The sequence below is a fragment of the Carcharodon carcharias genome, chromosome 31 (genome assembly GCF_017639515.1).
Source record: "Carcharodon carcharias isolate sCarCar2 chromosome 31, sCarCar2.pri, whole genome shotgun sequence".
In the NCBI taxonomy this organism is placed as follows: domain Eukaryota; kingdom Metazoa; phylum Chordata; class Chondrichthyes; order Lamniformes; family Lamnidae; genus Carcharodon; species Carcharodon carcharias.
In genome coordinates, this window is record NC_054497.1 from 24,360,854 (window position 1) to 24,382,879 (window position 22,026).

General features: G+C 44.5%; 1 protein-coding gene across 1 annotated transcript in view; it reads left to right on the top strand.

Moving 5' to 3' along the window:
- The window catches only part of LOC121271602 (heat-stable enterotoxin receptor-like), a 113,080-nt gene that overhangs the window by 14,542 nt on the left and 76,512 nt on the right, over positions 1-22,026 (top strand). The window contains exons 6-7 of the mRNA XM_041177638.1: positions 19,247-19,343; positions 20,581-20,695. Coding sequence (XP_041033572.1) covers positions 19,247-19,343; positions 20,581-20,695 — 212 coding nt within the window. The remainder of the gene's footprint in view (positions 1-19,246; positions 19,344-20,580; positions 20,696-22,026) is intronic.

A 22,026-nucleotide genomic window follows, 5' to 3' on the forward strand; every position in this document is an offset into this window, starting at 1 on the left:
AGATAATGGCATAGTGGTAATTTCACTGGGCTAGTAATTCAGGAACCCTGTGCTCTGGTGACATGAGTTTGAATCCCACCATGACAGCTAATGGAGTTTGATTTCAATTAATAAATCTGGAATTGAAAGCTAGCCTCAGTCATAGTGACCATGAAATCATCACTGATTGTTGTAAAATCCCATATAGCTCACTAATGCCCTTTAGGGAAGGAAATCTGCCATCCTTACATGTGATTCCAGATCCACAGCAATGTGGTTGATTTTTACATCTCCAACCTTCCTCACAGGTCAATGAATTTCCACATTACCTAAGCTCCCAACTCTTCCAGACCTCTGCCATCCGAGCAAATTCTACATTCCCGTCAAGCTCACTGAGCTCAGAAGTCCTCATCACTCAGCTCGTTAACTCCATTCTCATTCTCAATTCCCCCATTGCCTGTGCTGCAATTGCAACTTTACCTCCTAGCCAATGGCATCCATTCTTTAGTTTTTAAAAAAATTCTTTCATAGGATTGGAAGGCCAGCATTTATTGTCCAACTCTAATTACTCTTGAGAAGGTGGTGGTGAGCTACTTTCTTGAACCGCTGCAATTCATCTGGCATAGGCACACCCATGGTGTGGTTAGGAAGAGAATTCCAAGATTTTGATCCAGTGACAGTGAGGGAACAGAAATATAGTTCCAAGTCAGAATGCTGTGTGGCTTGGAGGGGAACATGCAGGTGATAGTGTTCCCATGTGTCTGCTGCCCTTGTCCTTTTGGGTGGTGGAGGTTGAGGGTTTGGAAGATGCTGTTGAAAGAGGCTTGGTGAGTTGCTGCTGTGCATCTTGTATACTGTACACACTGCTGCCACTGTACGAAGGTGGTGAAGGGACTGAATGTTTAAGGTGGTAGATGGGTTGCTGCTTGAATTAGTTGCTTTGTTTTGGATGGTGTCAAACTTCTTGAGTGTTGATAGGGCTGCACTCATCAGGCAAGTGGACAGTATTCCATCACACTCCTGACTTGTGCCTTGTAGATGATGATCAGGCTTTGGGGTGATAGGAGATGAGTTTATTGCATACCCACTCCTTTCATCCTCCATGCTTACTGTTGGTGCTCTCTTGCCTTAGAATTTTCGACCTGAATGACCCCATATAGCTCCTGCAAACCTTAATTCCTTTATTGTTTTTTGGCCACATCCCCAACTTCTTTCCCTCTTCCAGCTTTTGCCTCCATCCGGATTTGTAAAACACCTTTCGATGTTTTCATCCATGCACTGTGCTCTGTAAGTGCATGTTTGTCTTTGCTTTCACTGTTCTCTGGCTTATTGAATGTGGCTAAATTGTTTGGGTTAGTTCAGTGTGGAGATTGATTTGGATAGTTTGTTTAGGTAGTTAGATTGTTTGGATTGATTTTGGTAATAAAAATTTTACAACGTGTTGGCTCTGTTGACCAGCTGAGTCAGTTGTTCAAGATCGAACCAGCCCCCTCATCCAGCACAGGACACAATACTTAACCAGGCTTCAGTGCTTTTCCTAGTGAAGTGTTAGAGCTGAAGTTGATATTGTTTTTCTTGATCCTCCATATTAAAAACCATTTGTTGGGCCAGTTGTAACTGCAATGCTACATCAATAAAGTAGCAAGAGGTTTCTGTTAATAAATAACAGGACCTTAACATTGGTGTATAAATTACAATGTCGTATGTTATAAAGTATATTGCTCATACACACCCACAGTGTTTACGTGAAGTGGAATTTGAAGGTGGACTAGAAGGCAGCAAACATAATCCTGCTATATTTAGATTGTGTCCTGCTGGTAGATGAGCTAGCAAATCAGTGACATAATTGTTGCTGCACCTCTTGTTTCACTGCAGTTTTTAGGCTTGGGAACAATGACAACATACATTCCTCTTGAGAACATTGATCCCCTGCCAATTGTTGCAGTTAAACAGCCCTGCACTACTCCCTGTACATGCTCAAATTGGCATTCCTCATTAGTGCCCAGGCCATGAGTGTCAGTGGGCAAGTTGGACATGGGGAGCATTGCAGCTCAGCCTTATCCTGGCTCACTTGATATCCACAGGATTGGGATCAGCAACCTTTGTTTATTCTATTCCCTTCCCTGACTCAAGTGCAACCTGTACCACTGGCCTGCCTAAGCCCTACAAACACCATAGACAGGGTTTAGTGTATCATATTTGGGGCAACAGTGTAGTGGTAATATCACTGGACTAGTAATCAAGTGACCCAGGCTAATGCTATGGGGATAAAAACAAAAAAACTGCGGATGCTGGAAATCCAAAACAAAAACAGAATTACCTGGAAAAACTCAGCAGGTCTGGCAGCATCGGCGGAGAAGAAAAGAGTTGACGTTTCGAGTCCTCATGACCCTTCGACAGAACTTGAGTTCGAGTCCAGGAAAGAGCTGAAATATAAGCTGGTTTAAGGTGTGTGTGTGGGGGGCGGAGAGATAGAGAGACAGAGAGGTGGAGGGGGTTGGTGTGGTTGTAGCGACAAACAAGCGGTGATAGAAGCAGATCATCAAAAGATGTCAACAACAATAGTACAATAGAACACATAGGTGTTAAAGTTAAAGTTGGTGATATTATCTAAACGAATGTGCTAATTAAGAATGGATGGTAGGGCACTCAAGGTATAGCTCTAGTGGGTTTTTTTTTATATTTTATATAATGGAAATAGGTGGGAAAAGGAAAATCTTTATAATTTATTGGGAAAAAAAAAAGAAGGGGGTAACAGAAAGGGGGTGGGGATGGGGGAGGGGACTCACGACCTAAAGTTGTTGAATTCAATATTCAGTCCGGAAGGCTGTAAAGTCCCTAGTCGGAAGATGAGGTGTTGTTCCTCCAGTTTGCGTTGGGCTTCACTGGAACAATGCAGCAAGCCAAGGACAGACATGTGGGCAAGAGAGCAGGGTGGAGTGTTAAAATGGCAAGCGACAGGGAGGTTTGGGTCATTCTTGCGGACAGACCGCAGGTGTTCTGCAAAGCGGTCGCCCAGTTTACGTTTGGTCTCTCCAATGTAGAGGAGACCACATTGGGAGCAACGAATGCAGTAGACTAAGTTGGGGGAAATGCAAGTGAAATGCTGCTTCACTTGAAAGGAGTGTTTGGGTCCTTGGACGGTGAGGAGAGAGGAAGTGAAGGGGCAGGTGTTGCATCTTTTGCGTGGGCAAGGGGTTGTGCCATAGGAGGGGGTTGAGGAGTAGGGGGTGATGGAGGAGTGGACCAGGGTGTCCCGGAGGGAGCGATCCCTACGGAATGCCGATAAGGGGGCTGAAGGGAAGATGTGTTTGGTAGTGGCATCATGCTGGAGTTGGCGGAAATGGCGGAGGATGATCCTTTGAATGCGGAGGCTGGTGGGGTGATAAGTGAGGACAAGGGGGACCCTATCATGTTTCTGGGAGGGAGGAGAAGGAGTGAGGGCGGATGCGCGGGAGATGGGCCGGACACGGTTGAGGGCCCTGTCAACGACCGTGGGTGGAAAACCTCGGTTAAGGAAGAAGGAGGACATGTCAGAGGAACTGTTTTTGAATGTAGCATCATCGGAACAGATGCGACGGAGGCGAAGGAACTGAGAGAATGGGATGGAGTCCTTACAGGAAGTGGGGTGTGAGGAGCTGTAGTCGAGATAGCTGTGGGTGTCGGTGGGTTTGTAATGGATATTGGTGGACAGTCTATCACCAGAGATTGAGACAGAGAGGTCAAGGAAGGGAAGGGAAGTGTCAGAGATGGACCACGTGAAAATGATGGAGGGGTGGAGATTGGAAGCAAAATTAATAAATTTTTCCAAGTCCTGACGAGAGCATGAAGCAGCACCGAAATAATCATCGATGTACCGGAGAAAGAGTTGTGGAAGGGGGCCGGAGTAGGACTGCAACAAGGAATGTCGGCGCGACATTAGTCGTCTCAATTTCTCTGCTCCTCTCACCCATTCTAACCTGTCTCTCTCTGAACTTACTGCACTCCATTCTCTCAGGTCCAACCCTGACATTGTCATCAAACCCGCTGACAAGGGTGGTGCTGTTGTTGTCTGGCGCACTGACCTCTACCACGCGGAGGCTGAGCGTCAACTCGCAGACACTTCCTCCTACCTCTCCCTGGACCATGACCCCACCACTGAACATCAAGCCATTGTTTCCAGGACTGTCACTGACCTCATCTCCTCTGGGGATCTCCCTCCCACAGCTTCCAACCTGATAGTTGCCCAACCTCGGACGGCCCGCTTCTATCTCCTACCCAAAATCCACAAACAGAACTGCCCCGGTAGACCGATCGTCTCAGCTTGCTCCTGCCCCACAGAACTCATTTCTCGTTATCTTGACTCCCTTCTCTCTCCCCTTGTCCAGTCCCTTCCCACCTACATCCGTGATTCCTCTGACACCTTATGTCACATCAACAATTTCCAGTTCCCTGGCCCCTACCGCTTCCTCTTCACCATGGACGTCCAATCCCTCTACACCTCCATCCCCCACCAGGATGGTCTGAGGGCCCTTAGCTTCTTCCTCGAACAGAGGCCCGAACAATCCCCATCCACCACTACTCTCCTCCGTCTGGCTGAACTTGTTCTCACGCTGAACAATTTCTCCTTCAACTCCTCTCACTTCCTCCAAATAAAAGGTGTGGCTATGGGTACCCGCATGGGCCCCAGCTATGCCTGTCTCTTTATGGGGTATGTGGAACATTCCTTGTTGCAGTCCTACTCCGGCCCCCTTCCACAACTCTTTCTCCGGTACATCGATGATTATTTCGGTGCTGCTTCATGCTCTCGTCAGGACTTGGAAAAATTTATTAATTTTGCTTCCAATCTCCACCCCTCCATCATTTTCACGTGGTCCATCTCTGACACTTCCCTTCCCTTCCTTGACCTCTCTGTCTCAATCTCTGGTGATAGACTGTCCACCAATATCCATTACAAACCCACCGACACCCACAGCTATCTCGACTACAGCTCCTCACACCCCACTTCCTGTAAGGACTCCATCCCATTCTCTCAGTTCCTTCGCCTCCGTCGCATCTGTTCCGATGATGCTACATTCAAAAACAGTTCCTCTGACATGTCCTCCTTCTTCCTTAACCGAGGTTTTCCACCCACGGTCGTTGACAGGGCCCTCAACCGTGTCCGGCCCATCTCCCGCGCATCCGCCCTCACTCCTTCTCCTCCCTCCCAGAAACATGATAGGGTCCCCCTTGTCCTCACTTATCACCCCACCAGCCTCCGCATTCAAAGGATCATCCTCCGCCATTTCCGCCAACTCCAGCATGATGCCACTACCAAACACATCTTCCCTTCAGCCCCCTTATCGGCATTCCGTAGGGATCGCTCCCTCCGGGACACCCTGGTCCACTCCTCCATCACCCCCTACTCCTCAACCCCCTCCTATGGCACAACCCCTTGCCCACGCAAAAGATGCAACACCTGCCCCTTCACTTCCTCTCTCCTCACCGTCCAAGGACCCAAACACTCCTTTCAAGTGAAGCAGCATTTCACTTGCATTTCCCCCAACTTAGTCTACTGCATTCGTTGCTCCCAATGTGGTCTCCTCTACATTGGAGAGACCAAACGTAAACTGGGCGACCGCTTTGCAGAACACCTGCGGTCTGTCCGCAAGAATGACCCAAACCTCCCTGTCGCTTGCCATTTTAACACTCCACCCTGCTCTCTTGCCCACATGTCTGTCCTTGGCTTGCTGCATTGTTCCAGTGAAGCCCAACGCAAACTGGAGGAACAACACCTCATCTTCCGACTAGGGACTTTACAGCCTTCCGGACTGAATATTGAATTCAACAACTTTAGGTCGTGAGTCCCCTCCCCCATCCCCACCCCCTTTCTGTTACCCCCTTCTTTTTTTTTTCCCAATAAATTATAAAGATTTTCCTTTTCCCACCTATTTCCATTATATAAAATATAAAAAAAAAACCCACTAGAGCTATACCTTGAGTGCCCTACCATCCATTCTTAATTAGCACATTCGTTTAGATAATATCACCAACTTTAACTTTAACACCTATGTGTTCTATTGTACTATTGTTGTTGACATCTTTAGATGATCTGCTTCTATCACCGCTTGTTTGTCGCTACAACCACACCAACCCCCTCCACCTCTCTGTCTCTCTATCTCTCTGCCCCCCACACACACACCTTAAACCAGCTTATATTTCAGCTCTTTCCTGGACTCGAACTCAAGTTCTGTCGAAGGGTCATGAGGACTCGAAACGTCAACTCTTTTCTTCTCCGCCGATGCTGCCAGACCTGCTGAGTTTTTCCAGGTAATTCTGTTTTTGTGTTGTTAATGCTATGGGGACATGGGTTCAAATTGCACCATGGTAGCTGGTGGAATTTGAATTCAATTAATAAATCTGGAATTGAAAGCTAGTCTCAGTAATGGTGACCGTGAAACTACCATTGATTGTTTTAAAAACCCACCTGGATTGCTAATGTTTTTAAGGGAAGGAAGTCTGCCATCCTTACCTGGTCTGTCCTCCATGTGACTCCAGAGCCGCAGCAATGTGGTTGACTCTTAACTGCCGTCTGCAATAGCCTTGCAAGCCACTCAGTTAAAGGGTAATTAGGGATGGGCAACAAATGCTGACCTTGCCAGTGATGCCCACATCGCATGAAAACATAAAGGAAGAAAAAAATCTGTGCCCTCAGCTACAAAAAAGACCAGTAGGACCAATATGTCTCTGCAATTTTATATTATGGGACTGTTAGATCTTGAAGCTGTGTGTGAAGTAATCTGGTAGGTCCCATTTGGGACATTGTCATTGAAGGCACTTTTGTCTCAGTGTCATATGGTCATGGTTCAAGTCGCACTCCAGAGACTTGGGCACCCAAGCACGCTTGGGCTGACATTCCATTGCAGCACCGAGGAAGAGCTGCATTGTCGGAGGATCAGTACTGAGGGAGTGCTGTATTGTCAGAGAGGCAGTACTGGGGAAGCATTGTATTGTTGGAGGGGCAGTTCCAAGGAAGCGCTGCACTGTCGGAAGGTCAGTACTGAGGGAGTGCTGCACTGTTAAAGGGGCAGTACTGAGGGAGTGCTGCACTGTTGAAGGGGCAGTTCTGAGGGAGTGCTGTATTGTTGGAGGGATGGTTCTGAGGGAGCGCTGCGCTGTTGGAGAAGCAGTACTGAGGGAGCACTGCACTATCAGAGGGGCAGTACTGAGGGAACGCTATATTGCCAGAGGGGCAGTACTACACTATCAGGGAGACAGTACAGAGGGAATGCTGCACTATTGGAGGGGAAGTACTGAGGGAGTGCTGTATTTCACTGAGGCAATACTGTTGGCGGTGCGGAGATGGAAGAACCTTTCGAAATAGCCTGTTGAACTCCACCAATCTCACCCCCCCACCACCCCCCAAGAGTTGCCTTTTCACTATTCACCAATCCCGCACTTCAAGGGAGGAGCCATGCAAGTTAGAGAATTGGGCTTGAGCCCCTGGTGTATAGGGGTGTGTTCATGTTACTGCCATTTACCCACCATATAGGATGGATGGTAAATCCAATAGGCTCCCGAATAACACATTATTAGACCCCGTAAACAGTAAGGACTGTGTTGCTACTGTTGCCTCCTCCTAATACACTCACAACTAAGATATGTCACATTCTTATTTCCATGCAGTGAAATCGATATTGAATAATTAAAAATTAATTTTATGGATTTAAATAATGAAATAGAACCGAAGTTTGCTGAATTTGATCATACTACTGCCAGTAGAATGCCAAAGTTCCTAAACATCTGCTGCCAAGTTTGTGAATGTCTCCTAGAAATTAACACTTAAGTGGGGTGATTTTAGAGTAACAACTTGCATTTATATAGCCCACTCACACCGGCACTTTACACTTAAGAAAGATGATGGATACGCAGCGAACAAATCCATTTCAGTTGGGGTGTCTTCATCTGCTGCACCTTTGCTCTTGGCTGAAGAAGAAATCCTTGAATGGCAGGTTCTGCCAGAAGTGCCACACATGAAGCTACCAAGTCTTGTTGTGGGTTGTTATTTTGGGGTTGGCATCTGTTGCCAAGCTGCTGTGGCCACTGATCATCGTGGGGATGCATGCCAGCCCACAGGAGGTGTCACTATTTTCCTCTGTCATCAGCTAGTGACTCCCAGGGTGATAATTGATGACTAGGGCCTTCATGTGATGCTTGGAAGCATCCTTGAAGCAGAGCTTTGGTATCCTACTGATTGTCTGGCCTTTAATGTAATGAAATATCCTCAGGTTTTTTACCGGAGCATTATGAAACAAAATTTGACACTGAGCCACATAACGAGATATTAGTAGAGGTGACTAAAAGCTTGGTCAAAGAGATAGGCTATAAGAAGTGTCTTAAAGGGGGAGAGAGAGCTTAAGAGGTTGGAGCAGTTTATTGAAGGAATTCCAGAGCTTAAGACCTTGGCAGCTGAAGGCATGGCCACCAATGGTGGAGCAATGAAAATCAGGGATACGCAAGAGGTCAGAATTGGAGGAGCACAGAGATCTCAGAGGTTTGTAGGGCTGGAAGAGGTTAGGGATAGATAGGGGCAAGGCCTTGAGGGGATTTGAAAGCAAAGCTGAGAATTTTAAAATCGAGGTGTTGCTAGACGAAAAGCCAATGTAGGTCAGCAAACACAAGAGTGATGGGTGAATGGGACATATTGTGAATTAGCATATGGAAATACTGCAGGCTCCAACCTATGGAGTGATTTGAATTCACGTGAGTATACAGATCCCTGGTGAACAGTACATTTGGATTAATGTGTCAGCAGGTGGAAAGATACACGTGGAACCCAAGATTTATGGGCCAGTTACAGCTTTGAATCAATTCTGTCGGCTGCTTTGTTTTCTAAATGAAATCATTGTCTGCTTATCATTCTCATTTAGCGGACATTCAACTTCTCAAAGTTTTTTTACCAATTGGTAATAAACTCTGCTTTATCCCCCACCAGTAAAACAATTCCTCCTGGATACTTAATCTGGGTAAGAAACAACTACATGATATACACTGTCGCAATACTTGCCTCTGGTTCCACCCTTCCCGTAATGCTCAGCCCCAGCTGCACCAGTCAGACTGGTTTATTGACCCTGGCACCAAGTTCACAGGTTAATTGCTCTGTAGTATGTCCTGGCCCAGCTTGCTATGCAGTCAGTTTGCTCATTGCAGTAGTGCCTCCTGTTTATGAGGTGATCTACCTCTAATATGGAGGGTTTTATGAGCTACAAAATGAATATTTTGAATCTGTCTTCACCATGGAAGAGGATGCTGTTAAATTAATTATGAAACGGGATGTCGTGAGATACTGGATCAGCTAAAAATTGTTAAAGAGGAGGTTTTAGAGATGCTGGCTGTGCTTAAAGTTGATAATCTACCGGGACCAAATGGATGAATCGGAAGATGCTGAGGGAAGTAAGGGTGGAAATTCTGTACCCACTTACCATGATTTTCCAATCCTCCATAGATATAGGGGTGATGCCAGAGACTGGAGAACTGCAAATATTACAGCCTTGTTCAAAAAAGGGTAAGCCCAGCAATGACAGGCCAGTCAGTTTAATCTCAGTGGTGGCAGAACTTTTAGGAATGATAATCTGGAACAAAACTAACAGTCATTTGGACAAGTGTGGATTAATTAAGGAAAGACAGCATGGATTTGTTAAAGGCAGATTGTATTTTTTAATGAGATAACGTAGTAGTTTTATAAGGGTAATGTGAATGATGTGATGTATATAAACTTCCAAAAAGCATCTGATAAAGTGCCGCACACCAGGCTTATCAAAGTTGAAACCCATTAAATAAAAGCGAAGATGGCAGCATAGATACAAAGTTGGTTGAGCGACAGGATACCGAGAGTGGTGGTGAATGGCTGTTTTTTTGGACAGGAGGAAGGTTTCTCAATACGAATACGAATTAGAAGCAGGAGAAGGCCACTCATCCCCTCGAGCCTGCACTGCCAATCAATAAGATCATGGCTGATCTGAATGGCTGATCCCCACATTCCTGCCTACTCCTGATAACCTTTCGCCCCCTTGTTTATCAAGAATCTATCTAGCTCTGCCACAAAAATTTCCAAAGACTTTGCTTCCACTGCCTTTTCGGGAAGAGAGTTCCAAAGACTCCCAGCCCTCTGAGAGTAAAACATTCTCCTCATCTCTGTCTTAAATGAGCAATCCTTTATTTTTAAACAATGACCCCTAATTCTAGATTCTTCCACAAGAGGAAACATCCACTCCACATCACCCTGTCAAGACCCCTCAGGATCTTAAAAGTTTTGATCAAGTCACCTCTTATTCTTCTAAATTCCAGTGGATACAAGCCTAATCTGTCCAACCTTTCCTCACAAAATAACCTGCCCATTCCTGGTATTAGTCTAGTAGACTTTGTCTGAACTGCTTCTAATGCATTTACATCTGTCTTTAAATAAGGAGACCAGCACTGTACACAATACTCCAGATGCGGTCTCACCAATGCCCTGTACACTGAAGCATAACCTCCCTCCTGTTGTAACCGATTCCCCTCACAATAAATGATAACGTTCCATTAGCTTTTGTCATGAAACTATTAATGTATATAATTTTTTGGAAAATATTTTTCTTTTAAAATAGAGGTTTAGTCTGCAGGTATGTGTTAATTGGATTAAAGCCAGCTAGTCTGGGTGCTTTGATATGTACTAGTTTTGATATGGAAGAGAGATAGCATGCATTTGCATTTTTTGAATAGAGCATTCAAGAATGGAGGTGAAAACTGTCACCTTACTAGCAGTTACCAAGCAATATGTTTATATTACTAATAAAATTGGTACTATGAAAGGGGTTTCATTGTTAAAAGGTGAAGTTCAAAGAGGTTGTTGATACAATGAGAATTAACATTCACTCAGGCTGATAGGTATAACATCAGTAGTTTTCAGGTGTGCAGAGCAGAGGCAATGTAAGATCAAAAAGCAGCTGCAAGCCTCCAACTGGTTCCACAGTGAAAAGAACCTTATTTTGAATTCGTAAGGTGAAAATGCTTTGCCTGGTGTTTGGTTAAGCCTATAGGTTGCAGTTGCCTTAATGGGGATTAGTTTGGGAATTTGTTAAAAGTTATGATAGTAGTAATTTGTAGCCATGTGTACATATATTTTAACCTGTGTAAATTAATAAAATATTTCATTTAGCTTAATGTAAAACCTCGAGAACTAGTAATCTGATTCCTGAGTTTCGAGTCGCATTTCAAACATAACACTTAAACTTATAGGTTATGACAGTTGTTTAAAGTTGCCCTCTGGGATTTTTAAATAACTCCGCTTTATCAACTGCATTAGTCATAACACTTTCCTAATTACTTGCTGTACCTGCACACTATTCTTTCATGATTCATACACTCGGACACCCTGACCTCTGAATCTCAGAGTTCCTTAATCTCTCACCATTTAGATAATAAGCTTCTTTTATATTCTTCCTGACAAAATGAATGACTTCACATTTGCCCACATTATATTCCATTTTCCAGATCTTTTCCCACTCACTTAACCTATCTATATCACTTTGTAGTCTCCTTACGTCCGCTTCACAAGTTACTTTCCTACCTATCTTTGTATCATCAGCAAATTTATCAACCATTCCTTTTGTCCCTTCATCCAAACCATTTATATAAATTCTAAGATGTTGAGGCCCTAGCACTGATCCCTGTGGCACATCAATCATCACATTCTGCCAACCAGAAAAAGACCCACTTATGCCAACTCTGCCCTTCCTGTTAGCCAGCCAATCTTCTACCTATGCCAATATGTTACCCCCTACACCATGAAATTTTATTTTCTGCAATAACCTTTGATGTGACACTTTATCAAGTGCCTTCTGGAAATCCAAGTATGTTACATCCACCGGTTCCCCTTTATCCACAACATATGTGACTCCTTCAAAGAAGGATACGGTGGGGTGGTATTAGAATCAATGCTTTTCTTGGTGCATAAAAATTACTTGGCAGTAAAGAGCACAATTTCAAAATTTGCAGATGGCACAAAAATAGGAAGTATTGTGAGCTTTGAGGAGAATAGCGATAGACGTCAAGAGGTCTTAAAATAGGCTGGTGGAATGGATGGCCATGTAGCATATGAAATTTAATGCAGAGAAGTATGAAGTGAGACATTTTGGTGGGAAGAATGAAGAGAGGCAAACATTAAATAAAGGGTGCAATTCTAAAGGGAATGAAGGAGAGAAGGACCTGGGGGTTTATGTGCACAACTTGTTGTAGGTGGCAGGGCAGAGTGGATGAGAAAGTAGTAGAAAGAGATCTGGGTTCCTCGGTTTTATAAAGAGAGGCATAGAATACTAAAGCAAGGTCATTATGAAGATTATATCCATTCTGGGCATCACACTTTAGGAAGGATGTGAAGGCTTTCAAGAAGGTGCAGAAAAGATTTATGAGAACAAATTCAGGGATGGGAGACTTCAGTTACGTGGATAGATTGGAGAAGCTGGGGCTGTTTTTCTTAGGGAAGAGAGGTTGAGAAGATATTTAATGGAGGTGTTCAAAATCGTGAGAGGTTTAGTCAGAGTCGATGGAGAGAAGCTGTTTCCATTGATGGAAGGATCGAGAACCAGAGGACATGATTTAAAGTGATTGACAGAAGGAGAAATGGTGACATGAGAAATAACATCTTTTATGTATCACTGAATTAGAATCTGGAATTCTCTGCCAGAGAGTGTGCTGGAGACAGATTCGATCATGGCTTTCAAAAGAGAATTGTATAACTATCTGAAGTGAAAAAATATGGGGAAAAGGTGGGGAAGTGGGAATAGATGAGTTGCACTTCCACAGAGCCTGCCTAGACACCACGGGCTGAATGGCCTCTTTGTGCTGTAACCATTCTATAATTTTATGGTTGGTGGAAGGATCAATGACCAGATGATTCCAATTTATGGTGATTGGCAAAAGAACCAATGGTGTGCCTGAGAGTATGGGTGCGGTAGATTCAATCGGGGCTTTCAAAAGGGAATTGGATAAGTGAAAAGAACAAATTTGCAGCACTATGGGAAAAGCCAGGGGGGAGTGAGTGCAGCTAAATTGCTCTTACAGAGAGCCTGCATGGACTCAAAGGCCAAATGGCCATCTTCTATGCTGTAACCATCCTACTATTCTAAGTAAGCAGGATTTATTTTTGGGGTCTGTCCAATTTGGCTGAGAAAGTTTGCATTTCTGGGCAAGTCCTTAAAGTTCAAGAATGTTCCAGCATAAAAATCTGGGCGTTTGTTTTATTGAACCTGGGCTGGGGTCGATATACCAGTGCAACTTGACGCCTGATTGCTATCCAGCACCTCCTGCTGGGAGGTATGTGCATGTGTGCTATGAGGGTAGGATTAGGCTGGTCTCTGATTCCTCCTACCCAATAGCTTGCTAACACTAACAACTCATCGACACCAACACCCATCTAGGACCCTCCACCCCTGCCTGTCCCTCCGTCCCCACCCCATCTTCCAATCCCAACCCCAGCCGTGTATTCACTATACCCCCTGACCTTCCCCTCTCCGATGCTGAACGTTCAGTGCTCAGCAAAGGACTTAGTTTCATACCCTTACGCCCTCACCTCAATGAATTTCGGGCTCGGCATGATACTGAACTCTTCTTCCGCCGTCTTCGTCTCCGGGCTCACTTCTTTGGGCAGGAGTCCTCTCCCAGTTCAACGGATCCTTTTACCCATCTTCAATATTCTCCCTCCACCTGGACCCCTCCCTCTGGATTCTTACCTTCTCTCGATCTTTTCATTGAGAACTGTCGGCGCGACATTAGTCGTCTCAATTTCTCTGCTCCTCTCACCCATTCTAACCTGTCTCTCTCTGAACTTACTGCACTCCATTCTCTCAGGTCCAACCCTGACATTGTCATCAAACCCGCTGACAAGGGTGGTGCTGTTGTTGTCTGGCGCACTGACCTCTACCACGCGGAGGCTGAGCGTCAACTCGCAGACACTTCCTCCTACCTCTCCCTGGACCATGACCCCACCACTGAACATCAAGCCATTGTTTCCAGGACTGTCACTGACCTCATCTCCTCTGGGGATCTCCCTCCCACAGCTTCCAACCTGATAGTTGCCCAACCTCGGACGGCCCGCTTCTATCTCCTACCCAAAATCCACAAACAGAACTGCCCCGGTAGACCGATCGTCTCAGCTTGCTCCTGCCCCACAGAACTCATTTCTCGTTATCTTGACTCCCTTCTCTCTCCCCTTGTCCAGTCCCTTCCCACCTACATCCGTGATTCCTCTGACACCTTACGTCACATCAACAATTTCCAGTTCCCTGGCCCCTACCGCTTCCTCTTCACCATGGACGTCCAATCCCTCTACACCTCCATCCCCCACCAGGATGGTCTGAGGGCCCTTAGCTTCTTCCTCGAACAGAGGCCCGAACAATCCCCATCCACCACTACTCTCCTCCGTCTGGCTGAACTTGTTCTCACGCTGAACAATTTCTCCTTCAACTCCTCTCACTTCCTCCAAATAAAAGGTGTGGCTATGGGTACCCGCATGGGCCCCAGCTATGCCTGTCTCTTTATGGGGTATGTGGAACATTCCTTGTTGCAGTCCTACTCCGGCCCCCTTCCACAACTCTTTCTCCGGTACATCGATGATTATTTCGGTGCTGCTTCATGCTCTCGTCAGGACTTGGAAAAATTTATTAATTTTGCTTCCAATCTCCACCCCTCCATCATTTTCACGTGGTCCATCTCTGACACTTCCCTTCCCTTCCTTGACCTCTCTGTCTCAATCTCTGGTGATAGACTGTCCACCAATATCCATTACAAACCCACCGACACCCACAGCTATCTCGACTACAGCTCCTCACACCCCACTTCCTGTAAGGACTCCATCCCATTCTCTCAGTTCCTTCGCCTCCGTCGCATCTGTTCCGATGATGCTACATTCAAAAACAGTTCCTCTGACATGTCCTCCTTCTTCCTTAACCGAGGTTTTCCACCCACGGTCGTTGACAGGGCCCTCAACCGTGTCCGGCCCATCTCCCGCGCATCCGCCCTCACTCCTTCTCCTCCCTCCCAGAAACATGATAGGGTCCCCCTTGTCCTCACTTATCACCCCACCAGCCTCCGCATTCAAAGGATCATCCTCCGCCATTTCCGCCAACTCCAGCATGATGCCACTACCAAACACATCTTCCCTTCAGCCCCCTTATCGGCATTCCGTAGGGATCGCTCCCTCCGGGACACCCTGGTCCACTCCTCCATCACCCCCTACTCCTCAACCCCCTCCTATGGCACAACCCCTTGCCCACGCAAAAGATGCAACACCTGCCCCTTCACTTCCTCTCTCCTCACCGTCCAAGGACCCAAACACTCCTTTCAAGTGAAGCAGCATTTCACTTGCATTTCCCCCAACTTAGTCTACTGCATTCGTTGCTCCCAATGTGGTCTCCTCTACATTGGAGAGACCAAACGTAATTGCACTCTGGAGACAAGCACACCATCCAGTCTGATTGTCTAGGGCAGTGTTGCAGGAGCACCACACTGTTGGAGGTGCTGTGTTTTGGGTGGGATGCTAAACGGAGCCCCTGCTACTGTCAGGCAAATGTAAAAGACCCAATGACACTGTTTTGAAGATGAGCAAGAGATTTGCCAAAGTAATATTTGTCCTTCAAACAGCATCACAAAAAAAAAATTACCTGGTCATTATCACATTGCTGTTTCTGCTCATACCTCATTCTTTACAATAAGATGTAGGATCAGCAATAGACCTTTCGGCCTATCGAGTTTGCTCCACCATTCAATGAGACCATGGCAGATCTGATAATCCTCAACTCCACTTTCCTGCCTTTGCCCCAAAACCCTGGATTCCTTTACTGATTAAAAATCTGTCTATCTCAGCCTTGAATATACTTAATGACCCAGTCTCTACAGCCCTCTGTGGTAAAGATTGCCACAGATTCACTACCCTCTGAGAGAAGAAACTCCTCCTCATCTCTGTCTTAAATGGGTGACCCCTTACTCTGAGATTATGCCCTTTAATCCTAGACTCTCCCACAAGGGGAAACAACCTCACGGCATCTACCCTGTCAAGCCCCCTAAGAATTTATATGTTTCAATAAGGTTGCGTCTCATTCTTCTAAACTCCAATGAGTACAGGCCCAACCTACTCAACCTCTCCTCATAATAAGATCCCACCATAGGCAGGATCATCCTGGTGAACCTTCCCTGGACTGCCTCCAATGCCACTACACCTTTCCTTAGATAAAGGGACTAAAATTGTTCTCAGGTGTGGTCTAACTAGTGCCTTTTTACAATTTTAGCACGACTTCCCTATTTTTATACTCCATTCCCTTTGAAATAAAGGCCAACATTCCATTTGCCTTCCCTATTGCCTGCTGAACTTGAATGCTAGCTTTTTGTGAGTCATGCACAAGGACCCGTCTGTGCTGTAGCTTTCTGCAGTCTTTCTCCATTTAAGTAATATTCAGCTCCTCTATTCTTTCCGACAACGTGCATAACCTCAAATTTTCCCACGTTATATTCCATCTACCAAGTTTTTTCCCACTCACTTAACCTGTGTATATTCCTCTGTAGACTCTTTGTGTCATCCTCACCACTTGCCTTCCCACCTATTTTTGTGTCATCTGCAAACTTGATGATAGTACATTAACTTCCCTCATCCAAGTCATTAATATATATTGTAAATAATTGTGACCCCAGCACTGATCCCTGTGGCACTCCACTAGTTACAAGTTGCCATCCTGAAAATGCCCCCCTTATTCCTACTCTCTTCTTCTGTTAGTTAGCCAATCCTCTATTCATGCTAATATACTACCTCTAAAACCATGCGCTGTTATCTTATTAAGTAGCCTTATGTGCAGTACCTTCTCGAACACTTTTTAGAAATCCAAATATATTACATCTACTGGTTCCCCTTTATCTATCCTGCTTGTTACCTCCTCAAAGAATTCTAACAATTTTATCAGGCATGACTTTCCCTTCATGAAGCCGTGCTGACTCTGTTTGATTATATTATTCGTTTCCAAATGCTCTGCTATTACATCCTTTATAATAAACGCTAACATTTTCCCAATGACAGATGTTAAGCTAACTGGCCTATAGTTAGCTGTTTTTTGTCTCCCTTCCTTTTTGAATAAGGGTGTTACATTGGCAGTTTTCCAGTCCTCTGGTACTTTTCCAGAATCTAACAATTCTTGGAAGATTACTATCAGTGCATCCACTATCTCTGCAGCTACTTCCTTTAATACCCTAGAATGCAACCCATCAGGTCCAGGGGACTTATCGGCCTTTAGCTTCATTAACTTCCCTAGTACCTTTTCTTTAGCGATAGTTATTGTATTTATTTCCTCCCCTGCTTTTGTCCTTGGTTATTTAGTAGTTTTGGCGTGCTATTAGTGTCTTCTACCGTGAAGACTGATGCAAAGTATGTATTCAACGCCTCTGCCATTTCCTGGTTCCCCATGATTATTTCCCCAGCCTCATTCTCTAAGGGGCTTAAATTGACTTTGGCCTCTCTCTTCCTTTTTATATATTTAAAGAAGCTCTTACTTTCCATTTTTATATTACTTGGCAGTTTACTCTCAAGTAATTTTCTCCCTCTTTGTCATTTTTTTGGTAATCTTCTATTGGTATTTAAAACTTTCCCAATCCTCTGCCTTACAACTAATCCTTGCCACATTGTACGATTTTTTTCTTTCAACCTGATACTATCCTTAACTTCTTGGTTAACCATGATTGATTTATTCCCTTCCTAGAATCATTCTTCCTCACTGGGATATATCTTTGTTATGAGTCATGAACTATTTTCTTAAATGCCTGCCATTGTTCATCAACCATCTTTTCTGCTAAACTCCTCTCCCAGTCCACTCCAGCCAACTCTGCCCTCATTCTTTTGTAATTACCCTTATTTAAGTTTAGCACTGTTGCTTCCGACCAAGTTTCTCACTCTTAAACTGAATGCTAAATCCCACTGTATTATGTTCACTGTTTCCTTGGGGATCTTTTACTCTGAGATAATTTATTAAACCTGCCTCATTACACATTACCAAATCAAAAATAGCCTTATCCCTGGTGGATCCACAATATATTGTTCTAGGAAACTGTCCCGAATACACTCTATGAATTCTTGCTCGTGGCTACCTCTGCCAATTTGATTTTCCCAATCTACATGAAGGTTAAAGTCACCCATGATTAATATACTGCCTTTGTCACATGCCCTCATTACCTCCTGATTTATTCTCTGTCCTACAGCATAGCTACCATTAGGGGATCTACAGACTACTCCCACCAGTATCTTCTTCCCCTTGTTATTTTTTACCTCCACCCATATGGATTCTACATCTTCCGATCCAAGATCATTTCTTGCTATTGTACTTATTCCATCTTGTACTTACAAAGCTACCCCACCACCCTTTCGTTCCTGCCTGTCCTGTTGAAAAGTCACATACCCCTAAATATTTAGTTCCCAGCTTTGATCTCCTTGTAACCATGTCTCCATAATGGCTATAAGATCATACCCATTAACCTCCATTTGTGCCATTAATTCATTTATTTTTGTTCCGAATACCATGTGCACTTAAGAGCCATTAATTTTGCCACTAGTATGTTCCTATTTCCTTCCCCCACTTGATTGACTTCCTGTACCACGGTGCCGTGGTCAATTTCTCATCCTCCCTGAGGCCCCTGCTCTCATCCACACAGGATGCAAGAACCTCATAACTGTTAGACAATTGCAGGGGCTGAGGCTCCTTAGACGCTATCCTCTGGATCCCTATAACTGCCTCACCTGCAGCTATATCTTTCTGTCCCTGATCACAGGCTAAATTTGAATTAGCTGTTCTGAGTTGTGTGACCACCTCCTGGAACAAAGTGTCCAGGTAACTTTCCCCTCCCTGATGTGGCGCAATGTCTGCAGCTCAGACTCCAGCTCCTCAACTTGGATCCGAAGTTTCCCGAGCTATAAACACTTACTACAGATGTGTTCGCTCTGGATCGCCTTGTTGTCCAGTCGGTTCCCACATGCTGCAGCAGCAACACATCACCTGTCCTGCCATCACTACCACATTTAATTTATTTTATTAATTAATTACTCTAGTATTGCTGCTCTTTACTTAGAGACTTAAACACAAACTGTAGACCTTAATTTTACTTTAAAGACTAGAAATACTCACTAATCCAACTCACCAATTAGCTGCTCTCTCTGCTCTTTGTTTAAACTGAATCTTGGTGTCAAGGAGGGAAACAGTGGAAAAGAATTAACATTAATCTAACTGTTTTTTAATCTCAGTGATCATCTTGTGTGGGACAAGCAGTGATATTGAGACATTAGTAGATGGAGTTAACCTGGACAAAGATATTGTCATCATCCTAGTAGATCTGTTCAAGTAAGTACCACATCTTTAGTTTAGACAGTTATTCTACTGATCATAAGATGTCAGTGCTGGAGAACCTCTTTGCTTTTTGCCATTAATTCTAACGCCAGGTACAGCACTGTTTAGAAAGAGAGTAAACTCCCTCTGAACTGTCCTATCAAATATAGAAAATTTATGATGCAGAAAGAACCCACTTGGCCCATTGTATCTGTGCTGGCAAACACTCCCAGGACAGGTTAGCCAAAGAATAAAGCTCTCCCTATGCTCTCTTCATCAATATGAGGAGAGGTTAGGACTGTTCTCCTTGGAACAGAGAAAGTGAAGAGGTGAACCAATAGAGGTTGTCAAGATGATGAGAGGTTTGGATTGAGCAATTAGAGAAAAACTATCTTCTCTGGAGAAGAGTCAATAACCAGAGATCATTGATTTAAAATCATTGGCAAAAGGTCTTGAGGGGAGATGTGGAGATTTTTTTTCACTCAGAGTTGTCAGGACCTGGAATGCTCAACCTGAAAAGGTGATGGAAGTTTATTCCATAATTAATTTCAAATGGGAGCTCGACAGGCACTTGAAGTTGAGGAACTTCTGGTTATGGGTAAAAAGTGGATATCTAAGACTAAACATATGTGCGCTTTCAAAGAGCCAGCACAGGCACAACGGGCTGAATATCCTCCTGTGTTGTAAGTTCCTTTGATTCTAGGATTATAATAAGCTGCATTAGCACACTTCATTGCCTTTTTTAATGCTAGCACAGACTCAAATTTGTTGAATGCACTTGCACAACTTATTGTAAGGCTAGATAAAGAGGGCAGTGAGAAGGCTTGTGTAGAGCATAAATGACAGCGGTAGGCTGCAAGTAATCCTATCACATGTTTGGTTTTGAATTCATGAATTCCTGGATTTCCTGTGCCACTCCCATAACATCTTCCTGGGAGTGTTCAGAAGCTGGCATTTTCATTGCCTCTATTTTTTTACGCCACATTGAGGTCCTATGAATTCCCTTGTAGTGAGGAAACATTTGGCCCCAGTTAGCAGTACTTTTTCCAACAGAAAGCTGAAGTAGAATGTAGTCAGGCAAGGGGTATGACTTACAACATTACAGTTCCAGGCTACTGTTTCATCCTCATCAAGGGTTTATGAATTGCCTTACTCCTAAGGACAGGTGTCGTTGGGTGGTGGTGGTAGGGGATGGTCTGAGTGTAGCTACTTGTTGTCTTTCTCACAACTCTGTCCGTTCTCTTTCTGATAGTCACACCTACTCTCCTGAGGCAGATTCAATGGATTACATGAAACAAGTCCTGGTGGTGACCCTACTGTCTTCAGTTTCCAACCAAACCTCACAAGAGACCAGCAACATCACATCGGTAAGAAGTAAATATCCCCAAACAGGCTTGTAGGTAGGGCCAGGTCCAGTTCGTGCCTCAAGAGAAGAGTGACTCATACCCGGGTGTGATTTATATTCCACACATTAGGCTAAAGGTGACCCTTTATTCCCCTTTATCTTTCCCTTCTGATTTCTATCCTCTTCGTAAGGTTACTCAAACCTCGGCTAAAGAGCTGGTGTGGGAAAGATGGGTTCATTTTTATGGGACACTGGTAACAGTACTGGGACAGGAGGGAAGTGTACCGAAGGGGATGGACTTTATCTGAACTGGGATAGATCCCATATCTTCGCAGAATAGAGGAGGAAGGTAAACAAATAAATACAATCGAAACAGGAAAGGAATGGCTAGGGAAGAATTAACTGTGAGGATTTAGGTGGAAAGGAGATATGAAACAGGAGTGTAAGATGAAGATTAAAAATCAAGTAAGAGGAACTGCTATTAAAATTGAATTAACCTGCTTGTACAGCAATGCACAGGGTGCCCATAATAAACCAGGGAATTGGAGGTAATAATACAGTTTTCTTTATTCTTTTATGTGATGCGGGTATTGCTGACAAAGCCAGCATTTGTTGCCCGTCTCTAATTGCCCTTGACCTGAGCGGCTTTTAGGCCATTTCAGAGGGCAGTTAAGAGTCAACCACATGCTGTGGGTCTCAAATCAGATGCAGGCCAGACCAAGTAAGGACGGCAGATTTCTTTCCCCAAAGGGCATTAGCGAACCAGAGGAGTTTTTACAACAATTGATGATAGTTTTATGGCACCATTGGTGAGACTAGCTTACAATCCCAGACTACTTTTTTATGTCTAAATAATTGAATTAAAATTCCACCAGCTATCATGGTGGGATTTGAAATTTTGTCCCTGGAGCATTAACCTGGTGGCATTGCCACAATGCCACTGTCTCCCCAGTAAACACATTGTGAGGAACCAGACATAGGGCAGGATTTTCTGGTCCCGCCTGTTGCTGGGATCGTCCAATCTTGCTGAAAGTCAATGGACTTTTGGCTGGATCGCCGAATCTGTCACAGCAGGCTCTGCCATGATGGAGCCAGAAAATCCTGGCCGCAGGATAGTATCAGTTACTGAGACATGGCTACAGAAAAATCAGGACTGGGAATTAAGCATTACAGGGCCTGATATATTAAGGAAAGATAGAGATTGAAATAGGGGAGGTGGAGTAGCTGAACTTATCAGGGAAAAAAAAGGCTGTAGAGAAAAGGGACACAGTTATCAGGAAGAGCGAAATAGAATCCATACGAATAGAGGTAAAAAATGATAAAGGATCAATCACACTAATAGGTGTCGTCTAC